The 10,595-nt window shown below is 53.5% G+C and overlaps 1 protein-coding gene across 1 annotated transcript; it reads right to left on the bottom strand.

Annotated features, from left to right (window-relative positions):
• Positions 1-641: 641 nt before the first annotated feature.
• Positions 642-7,737, bottom strand: LOC112103304 (phospholipase A2 inhibitor subunit gamma B-like). The gene is made up of 5 exons (XM_026659663.1): positions 7,587-7,737; positions 4,323-4,439; positions 2,285-2,437; positions 1,752-1,892; positions 642-928 (listed from the first exon to the last, which is right to left on the bottom strand). Exons 1-5 carry the CDS (start codon positions 7,633-7,635, stop codon positions 642-644), a joined length of 747 nt encoding a protein of 248 aa, XP_026515448.1. The 5' UTR covers positions 7,636-7,737.
• Between the last annotated feature and the right edge of the window lie 2,858 nt (positions 7,738-10,595).

Below are 10,595 nucleotides of genomic sequence, written 5' to 3'. Positions count from 1 at the left end.
GTGGGTAGCTGGCGATCCACCTAGTATCCCCCCCAAAAAATCCTTTTATCTCAACCCCTATTTTCCAGGGATTTTGTATTCCTGTAATATTTAGAAGGTGGACCTTAAGTCCCACCTCACCTTTCCAGGCGGAGACACTGGTACTTCCTAGTGGTCTTAAAATTTGGCTGGTGGTTTTATTGTACCATTCCACGAGGCTCACCGGGTCACAAGTAGGGAGTGAATCATTCCTTAAATACCGGCCTATAAGGAGAGCTGTGGGTTTTTTTCAAAAACACTTTAATTATCCTGGTGCTGAAGGCTCCCAGAAGCAGATAAAGCCAAACCGTATACTGTGGTTTTATTTTCTGTGAATTAAAATTGTGGGGGTTGGACAGCACCTCGTGTTCAGGTTCCAGGAAGCCCCTTTTTTTGTAAAGAAATCAAACACCATTATTTATGCAAACAGCTTAATTAGTGAAACATGAACCCGTTTTAGTTTTCCGTCCGTCTCAATGCGGTATACCCGTGGGTTGAGGCGATTCACTATCAAGGGGGTGTGACTCGAACCAGGAGCCGAGAACGTCCGCGTGGGGGAGAGGGGCTAACGCAGGGTGCTGGGTGGATTTCAGTGTGGAGTCGCCGTTGCCCCAGGTGGGGAATCAGGAGAGAAGCTTCAGCAGGAGGAGCCCAGCGAGGGCTGGGAGGAGGAGCCTGGCTGGTCCCGGAGCCACACCCGCAGCGCGGGAGGTTGTGGTTGCCGGAGCTGCGCCTGTTGCATGGGAGGTTGTGGTTGCTGGAGGCACACCCATTTCGCCGGAGGCCGCTGTGCATTTGGCCGTGGTTAGATCTGCACTGATCCCTGCAAAGGTTCCCGAACCCACTTTTATCTGAGCGCAGATGGACTCAGAAGCACAGCCCTTTATGACGGTCTGCATTGGGATTGCACCTGTGTGTTTTGGGGGGAAAGCAGGCGATTGTCAGGGGAGCAGCTCCCAAGCTGAATTAGGACACAACAGCCCCCCGCCATCTTCAGGGCCCCACGAAGGTGCCCCACAGCCTCCATCTCCCCATCTGCTCCCCCCAGCCTGTCTGGCCCTGGATGGTCTCCCCTTTCTCCTCTGATGCAGACTCGCTGTGTGTCTGTAAACAAGTCACTTGCAGCCCCGACCCAGAGCCCACCAATGACACCTGGATTGGATCAGGCCTCTATTAGCCCCAACACTCATCTACAAAGTGGCAGCTCAGTGCTGGTGGCAGCACTGGGATCTCTAAGAAGGGTGGCTTTGCAGTGAATTAGGGCACTCTACAAAACAAGGTTCAGTTCACTGCTCTGTGTCAGTTTCCCCATCTTTAAAATGGGGAGAATGCTCCTTGTTTTGCCTCTTTAGATTGCAGCCTCTTTGGGGGCAAGGACTGTATCTCACTAGGAGTCCTTCAGCACCCGGCACAAGAGGGACCCGGATCTGGGTCAGGGGGTCTGTCCAGTGCATGGCACAACAGGGGGTCTCAGGACGAGGCCTGCCCTTACCATGAAGAGTTTACAAATAAAACTATAGACAGGCAATAAATGGAGGAGAACCAGACACACAGGGAAGTAAAGACACTGGCCCAAGGTCACACTGGGCGCCAGCGCTGGGAACAGAACCCAGGAGTCCTGATCTGCTGCCGAAACCTTTCCCTAGCGGCCCCCACCCAGTGTCTCGCTTCTGCCCGACGGGGGATAAAACAATGAAGGATAAATAACCCCCGAAGAAATGAACTGAGGTTACCAATAGTTATGAACCCTGCGGTATCAATACAGTGAGTCTCGGATCCAGTACAATTTATGGTCTCTTCACGGCATTGCTCAGAGGACAGAGCGTAGCAGGCTGGGCAGCGCCGGCCGTTGGGTTTGGTGTCAGCCGGGGGCACTGGGAAGAAGCGGAGCAAACGCAGTCAGCTCGGGGGACGAGCCCCAGGAGGCGTCGGGGCAGGGAGAGCAGCTGGGGGCTGAACAGCTCAGCCCTGGGTGCCCCCTGCAGGGGGAGCTGTAGCTCTGGGGACGCCGGGGGCAGCAGGGGCAGGGGAGAGGTTTGCAGCAGGGACCCCTGGATCCCGCCCTGGGTGGGGTCAGCTGGGTTCACACTGGTGGGAGCCTAGAGCCCCGCCCACTAAACTCCACCCAGCCAGGGGCTCAGTGTTATTCAATGGGGTGCCCCCTGCAGTGCGGGAGGACCAGGCTCAAGAAGTTAATGTGGGGTAGGTTCAGGGGAACAGGAGATGGAGGAGAGGGGGGAGGAGAGGCGGAGTTGCGGAGAGGTACCTGTAATCGGGGCTGGCCTGCAGGTGTCTCCCACGCAGCAGGCGACGCTCGTCCTTGTTGTCATTCCGTTCCCAAAATTCATCGAGACGGGGCCGGCTTTACATTGGGTGGATGCCGCACAGCCCTGGAGAATGTTCTGGATCTTCATTCCCACTGCACAAGACGAGACAAATGAGATTTGTTCCCCTTCCACTCCCACCCCATCAACACCCTCTGCACAATGACACCCGGTGCCATTATCTTCCCTCTACCCAGGGGGAAACTGAGGCACAGATCGGGGAAGTGACTCACCTGAGGTCCCGCAGGTCTAGAGAAAGCCCTTTCCTCACCTAAACCCAGCACTTAGCTCCTCCTGCTCCTCACTCAGCTGCCACCTAACCCTGGGGGCCCCGAATCTTCTGCTCATAAAGTCCTTTCGCCGCCAAAGTTCCCACCACTGGGTACGTGCGGGGCTGCTGAAATCTTGATGCCCAGCGTCCAGCCACCCCTTCGCCGCAGCGGGATTCACAGACCTGATGTTCCCCTGACGATCTCACCTGCAGGGCCGGAGCCAGGGGACGCCCTCGGAGGATGCCCGCCAGATCCAGCCCTGCACAAAGCCAAGCCGAGCAGGAGATGGGGGCGGGGTGGCCCCCGTATATCCAGGAGCCCAGTGGGTCAGACGCTCCCCGTGGACGTGGGAGGCTCAGGTTCCAGGAAATGTTTAACTATTTCATACAACACGGGGTGGCTTCCACAGGGGAGACTGAGAGACCTACCCTGAGGCCAGGCAACCAGGCAGGACCGTGGGTGAGGAGAGATCTGGGCTGAAGTCCTGGCCTCATTTAGGATGAGTGAACCCAGCCACGGGGGTCTCCTGCACCACCATCTTTTGCAAGGAAGGGCTGACCTGGTTCGGAGCCCAGACGCCCGGCGAGGGGTTCCCGGCCGTGGAGCCCAACCAGAGCTGGGCGCGGATTTGGGGCTGAACTCTGGGTGAGGGGCGGGGCTTATGCCACACCCCTTTCCTCGGTATTTCCTATTGGCTGGCTTAGGCGGCTCCTGCTCGCCGTGCTGGCTTTTGCGCCTCCCATCTTCAGTGGGCCCCTGACACCGTGGCTGGCTAGTCGCCTGGATTGATTCTCAAGCGCAGCTAAGGGGGACGCATGTGGCCACCAGAGGCTTCAATTGCAGCCGCTGTGACTTTTGGGGGCCCCGAGCCCCTTCCCTGTTGTAACACTGACAGACCCCGGTCGGCAGCGGGCGGGATCGAACCTGGGACTTCGGGAGCGTAGTGCACGAGCCTCTACCACATGAGCTAAAAGCCGCATGGCCCTTAGCTAAGGCTGTACAGCAGACTCATTAATTGCTTTCTAAGTGGTCTCGGTGCCACTAGATGGGACAGAGCACCACACCCAGGAGGGGTGTGGGTTACACCGGCACCGGCTCTGCCCCCTGGAGCAGCACTGTGGGCCCGGTGGTGTTTCCTTAGAGTGCCGTAGGGCGGCTGGCCCTGTCTGTGGGAGGGAGGATCCAGCTTTGTCTCCTCTCCCCCTTTGCCGTGACTGAAATTGAAAATCGTTCCCTGTTATTTACAACAGCTTTGCGCCGAAAAAAGTCTGAGACGCTTTCCTACAGCAAACTTGTTCTGTTCAGTTCAAACGGTTAGTTCACAACCAGACTGTGTCACGTTGGTGGTATTCTTCCTAGCACGTCTTCTTCTTTACACAGTAAGGGCGTCTTCCTTTACTGACGTGGCAGGTCACACAGTCTCCAGGATGGTATCTGAACTGTCCAAACTGCAACCACTGTGAATTAGCAGTGGCTGCCTGGGCCTTTCCTCTGAGAACCACTGCTGGCAACGCTGAATCTAAAGCCCCTTTGGGGAGCTAGCCCATTGGCTCTGGCATAGAACCCAGGAGTCCTGGCTCCCACTCATTTCCTGTGCAAACCCATCCACCCCACTCCCGTCCCAGAGGAAGGTGTAGAACAGAACCCAGGAGTCCTGGCTCCCCAGCCTGTTTCCTGACCCAGGTTGATTAGGGTCCATCTCACCTACCCTGTATGATTTCGATAAGGAAGATGCCACAAGAGTCTTCCCCAGCGGCGCAGGTCTGCATGCTGCCCGTGCAGTTGTTTCCTGGTCCATTGCAAACCTCACACTGCAGACAGGTCCCTGGAGAAGGAGAGAGAACATGATGGTCTAGATTTGTCCCTCCCTTGCCCCCTCACCTTCCCTTGAATTTAACTGACCCCAGCTGTGGATCAGACCCCATTAACACCCGTGGGGCTACGGTCCACTGACCCTAACTGGGGATCATGTAGAAATGCCTTTTATATTGCCTTGAGCTCATGTGAGTGAAATTCAGATCTGTTTCCTTTCCGACAAACTCGTGAGAAAAACCCCTGTCGGGAAAGCCCTTTGGCCCCTGGCCAGCTCTGAAACATGCCCAGTCAGTTCACATTTCTAGTGATTTAAAGAATAAATATTTCCTCCTGTGACGTTATCTGAATGTAACCCTTCTGCCCGTCAGAGTTGGCAGCAACAAGGGCCAGGTGCAGTATCTAGGGGTGCCTTTTCAGTAACACAACGCAAAACCGGCTCAAGCCCCCACCCAGAGACTTGGGACAATTACACACACACACCCCGGCACCTCTAAGAGGCAATACTTCCCCTCTGGCAAGCACAGTCTGAGTGTAGCAAAAGCCTTTTCATAAAGGAGGGAAACAGTGCGGCATTGTGTTGGGGAAACACCACAAACAGGATTCATAACACAAACCATGAGCAACAGACCAAACAGTGAGTTTGGCAGTGTCCTTTTCCCCTCAGGGTCTTATGTCCAGCAACCCAACCGTCACGCCACCCACAGCTTCTGTCCTTGGCCAGAGTTCAGAAGTTCATCTGCAGAGTTCACCTCCCAGCCTGGGTGGAAGGGGAGGGGAGGTATGGGGGCACCTTACACTCTCCACTACTTGAGACCTCCACGGCCGGTTGCCACACCTCTCTGTGGGGTTCTGCTCCAGTCCTCTCCGCCAACCGGAGTATAAGTAATGTAAATGTGATGTCTGGAGTATAGGTAATGGCTTTCTGCAATGACTAGGCGAAATGCATGGACTTGTGACTTGCCCGTGTGACTCCAAACTCCATCTTCTGGCTGTGATTTTCCACAGTAAGAACAATGGGTTTCCTCTTCCACATCGCAAAGGATATAAAAGGCCCTGGAAACCCCTCCATTTTGTTTTCAATCCTGCTTCTGACCTCTGAAGGAACGTGTTTTCAAAGTGAAGCTCTGAACAAAGGACTGAATGACCCATCCCATCTGTAAAAGTACTCCAGAGACTGGACTTAAGCCTTCAGTTTATTCCATCTCTGCTACAAGCCTGAACCAAGAACTTTGCAACTGTTGTATGTATTTGATTCCTTTAACCAGTTTTAACTTTCTTTTTTTCTTGATACTAAAGGATTGGCATCAGCGTGATTTTGGGGTAAGATCTAAGTTATATTGACCTGGGTGTGTGGCTGGTCCTTTGGGATCAGAAGAACCTTTTATTGGACGAGACTGGTTGTCGAGAAGCATTCATCTCTGAACCCAGTGGTTTTGGTGGTGATATAGCAACTGGAATGTCTTAAGGAAACTGCTTTTATGACTTCTTGTTAGCCAGTGGGGTGAAGCAGTTTACTTTTGTTGCTGGTTTGGTATCTCCTATGAAGGATTAGTCACCAGTCTTGGGGTGTCTGCCCTATTTCTCAGCACTTCGTCCTGAATTTGGCATCCTCGGTTGTGTCCCACTAAGACACTCTGTCAGAGTGGTGTAGAATCATAGACGATCAGGGTTGAAAGGGACCTCAGGAGGTATCTAGTCCCACCCCCTGCTCAAAGCAGGACCAGTCCCCAACTAAATCATCCCAGCCAGGGCTTTGTCAAGCCTGACCTTAAAAACGTCTAACGAAGGAGATTCCACCTCCTCCCTAGGTAACGCATTCCAGTGCTTCACCACCCTCCTAGTGAAATAGTGTTTCCTAATATCCAACCTAGACCTCCCCCACTGCAACTTGAGACCATTGCTCCTTGTTCTGTCATCTGCCACCACTGAGAACAGTCTAGCTCCATCCTCTTTGGAACCCCCCTTCAGGTAGTTGTAGGCTGCTATCAAATCCCCCCTCACTCTTCTCTTCTGGAGACTAAACAATCCCAGTTCCCTCAGCCTCTCCTCATAAGTCATGTGCTCCAGACCCCTAATCATTCAGATGCAAGAAGTGAGGTTCTTACCCATGAAAGCTTATGCTCCCAATACTTCTGTTAGTCTTAAAGGTGCCACAGGACCCTCTGTTGCTTTTTACAGATTCAGACTAACAGCTACCCCTCTGATACTAGCTGTAATGGAGTGGAGGAGACAGAACCCCCCCACCAGGGGCCCCATCTCTCCAAAGATCCACAGGTGAGAGCGATGGTGCCCTCCATATAGTGAATCGGGGGACGTTGCTGAATATTTCATCACCTTTGACAGACTGTGCACGCTCCATGCAATTCCTGAAGATCAAAAGATGACTACTTTGGCTGCAAAATTGACTAGCAGGGAGTCTGGACTGTGAGGAAGATTATTAGGACCACATTTAGGGTGAGAACTCTCATGTAACCAGTTTCCTTAGTGTATTAAGCTTAGTTTGCGCGTTCTGTTTTCTTTTCTTTGCAATTTGCTTTGTTCTGTCTGCTACCTCCTTAACTACTTAAAATACACCGTTATAGTTAATAAATTTATTTCTGGATTATAATATAACCCAGTTTATGTGATTTCTAACTGGGGGGGGGGATTGAGAAACTGTATATACTCTCTTTCACATTGAGGGAAGAGGCGAATTTCATATAATTTTGGGTTTGAACTCCAAAGGAGGGTGGACATGTGGGTGCTGTGGCAAATCCCTTAAGCTGAGCCTTCTCAGAGCGGGTCTCTGTCTCTCTGTGCAGCTGGGTGTGGAGTGTGCTTGGCTGGAAAAGGCTGGGGAGCTTAGCCCAGCAAATCCAGGTAAAAGGGGGCTCAGGCTGGCAGAAGAGTGACTCAGTGGTGTCCCAGCACCCCAGGTGGTCCAACCCATCACCTCCCATTTCCAGAATTCTTTCACTCCTTGTCACGGGGACTTTGGGACTTCCAGCCCTCTCCTCCTCTGTCATTGTCACTCAGATGCTCCCAGCTAAGCCCCCGTTATTCTGTTGCTGATGATCCAGTTATGTTAATTAATAGCTTTACACAGCAGGCGGCTCTGGGCCATTGGACCGTTGGAGAAGTTAAGAAATCAGCCCCTGTAGGAACAGACCCCACTCACCCGTAGCCAGGAGAGCAGCGAGGATGCAGATGGCAAGAGAAACCTCCATGGTGATGGGGAAGCAGTGGATCGGTGCTGGGGTCTGTGATACAGCCAAATCTCTGGCCAGGGGATTGATCACAGATGGGCTGAAATGAGATCAGAAGAGGGCTTTCACATGCATGATCCAATCGACAGGGTGGTGGAACCACAGAGCCGTTTGCCATAGTTCTGGGATAGCTGCACCTCCGACCCCTTCGGGGCTGGAATGTTCATGACACCCACCCAGAGACGTCAGAGACAAACCTGAAATTCTCCTGCGGGAAGGTTGCAGCATAAGAGGACTTTTTTCTGGGACTCCAGAATGATCACCCCCAAGAGCCACTAACAAGAGGGAGACAAAGCAGCTGTTCCCTACAGCAGCGAGGGACGACTCAGCCCACCTGGTACTAGGCTGGTTCTTTGCAGACTGCCTCCGGCCCCACGATTCCTTGAAGAGCCCTCAAGACAGCCAGCAGGACCAGGAAACCCCACTCCCCCGATCCACACACTCTTAAAACGATATCTTGCCATTGCAAACAGTCCTCAGTACAAAACATCCATTAACATTCATATGGTGGAGGAGTGGAGTAGGGACTAGTGATTAGAGCGGGGGAGGTGGAGTTGGGAGCCAGGACTACTGGGTTCTGTTGCCAGCTCAGGAGGGAGTAGGGTCTAGTGGGTTAAAGAAAGATGGTTAGGAGCCAGGACACCCAGGTTCTAGCCCAGGTGTCAGAAGGAGAGTGGGGTCTAGTGATTAGAGAAGGAAAGGGCTGGCACTCTGGTGTGTCCCTGGTTCCAGAAGGAGAGTGGGGGCTAGTGGTTATAGCACCAACAGACCAGAGGGGGATCACTTACCAAATGCTCCTGAGAGTAAAGTTTGCCTGGGGTGAAGTCGGTGGCTAATTCTGCAGAGTGGAAAAGCTGTGCCCGTCTCTCGCTCTGCCCTGCCAAACTGGGGCTGTGTCTCTTTCACTTTTCATAGAAAGGCTCAGGTACCTGCTGTGATGCAATACAGGAATTTAAATGGATCTGCACGCGTCATCGGGGAGAGTCTGTACATTTCTCTTCCTCTCGCCGGCCCTCCCCACCCTTTGGACGTCTGTGCACACTGACAGATCCTTCTCCCTTCCTGCTGGGATGTCGAATTAGAGGAATGAGCGACACCAACTCCCCTGGGAAGACTTGGGGTGGCAAGGGGTAGCGGGTCACAACAAGGGACAGGGCGGCAGGACTCCTCGGTCCTACTCCTGTCCTTGGGAGAAGCAGGATCCAGTGGTGAGAGAAGTGATGGTGGGAGCAGGAGCAGTGGAGCCTTCCCCAAAATGGGGGGGGGTCAGGGGGCCATGCCCGCTGAGGTCCCACCCCACCACTGCTGCCTGAGGCCCCGTCCCCTCCACAAGAGGCCCCGTCCCCAGCCAAGCCAGAAGCCAGAGCAGGCCGGGGGGGGACCCCCCCCCCCCGGCCGGGGGGGGGGGGGGGGGGGTGAGACCAGGCCCTGGCCCATGTCCCTGCCACACAGGCCCCCGCCCAGGGCATGAGGGTCCACAACTCCCCGCAGCTCCCACCCTAACCCAGGTATGGCTGGGTGGGTGCAGCCCAGCCGTGGTAAGAGTTGTGCGGGCAGCTGTAGAAAGCTGCAAACCCTCCACCAGCCCGGGGCGGGGGGGCAGCAGAGCAGGGATATGGGCCAGGGATTGCCCTTGGCCCCCACGCCCCAGGCAGGTGGAGGGTCCACGGTGCAGCATTCCACAGGTTCCCAGGCTCCCTGGCCAGGCCCATCCACTTTAAAAAAGTGGGAGGGCCATGCCCTCTGGCCCCCCCATTCCCTGGCTGGGCACCAGGACACCTGAGTTCTATAGAGTGGATAGTGGGGCACAGCAGAGTAGGGTTGGGTGGGGTTTGGAAATCTGGGTTCCATTAGGATGTGGGGTGGGTTGATGCAGGAGGAATGGTGTCTGTCGGTCAGGACTCCTGGGTTCTCTCCCAGCTTGGGGAGAGGAAGGGAGTGGGTTAGAGCAGCAGTTGGGGAACCAAGACACTTGGGCTCTATCCTCCGCTCCACCTTGGGAAAGTCACAGGACCTGTCTCTCCTTTTTCACTGTATGCATTATAACAATATTACCCACCTCCAGCAGATCTCGTAATAACCTTTGCAGCATTCTTGGTACATTTCGGCCGGAGGGCTAAAGCTCTGAAGATGGTTTAGGTCCTTTCCAACCTTCGTTCCATTGACACGCACGTTAAGCCCCGTTGAAACACAGAGCGGAACAGAGCAACCTGGGCATGAAGAAGAACCAGGGCTCTGCAAAGCAGTCGAGATTCTACCATGCTGGCACCTGGCAAAATCATTCCAGGGGTTTCCATCACCTTCCTAATGACCTTGAGAACAGGCTGGTTTCAGGCTGGTTGTAATTTGAGCGTAGCCTCTGTGTCTCTTCCTCCTGTCCGTCAGCCTCAGCTCCCTCACACTGTCATAAATGTTATGAAAGAGCAGAGCTGGATTCCAACCCAGAGGAAACGTCAGATTTCGTCAGCAAAAAGACCCCTGAAATCCTCAACAATCTGAAAATCATAAGTTCTGCGCACAATATTGTAAAATTCTTCAAAATTCGGCATATGTTATCTGTCAAAAGAACACAGTATAATCCCACCACTTTCAATGATTTTGGTAATTTATTTCAAAATACCTGTCAGCAAGTATGTCTGTAACAGTACAGACAAGGAAAAAGAATCAGGAAATGTTTTTTGACAAATAGATTCCTTACTAGGCACATTAATACAGCACTCTGAGTGATCATTCATTTAAACTACACTACAGAATCATATTTCCTGCACTCCTCAGAAGCAGTGCAAAGGCTGGGGGGAGTCGGGGTAATGGAGGAGCTGAGGGAGAGGGAAGTAATTGCTGGGAAGGAGCCTGGGAGTAAACCTGGAGGGTTGTTGAGTGCGGGTGGGAGAAGTGTGGAACAGGTTTTTTTGAGGGGGGGG

The sequence above is a fragment of the Terrapene carolina genome, unplaced genomic scaffold (assembly GCF_002925995.2).
Source record: "Terrapene carolina triunguis isolate 2854851 unplaced genomic scaffold, T_m_triunguis-2.0 Scaffold647, whole genome shotgun sequence".
NCBI classification, from domain to species: Eukaryota; Metazoa; Chordata; order Testudines; family Emydidae; genus Terrapene; species Terrapene triunguis.
The sequence above is the reverse complement of the archived record's forward strand: the minus strand, read 5'-3'. Positions and strand labels throughout refer to the sequence as shown.

Excerpts from the sequence above, each read along its gene's own strand:
- LOC112103304 (XM_026659663.1), bottom strand. The coding sequence starts at position 7,635 with ATGGAGGTTTCTCTTGCCATCTGCATCCTCGCTGCTCTCCTGGCTACG. Across the intron at positions 2,438-4,322 it reads CCTTATCGAAATCATACAGG|TGGGAATGAAGATCCAGAAC; the intron begins GTAGGTGAGATG and ends CGTCTTGTGCAG. Across the intron at positions 929-1,751 it reads CGCAGGGTTCATAACTATTG|GTGCAATCCCAATGCAGACC; the intron begins GTAACCTCAGTT and ends CAAAACACACAG.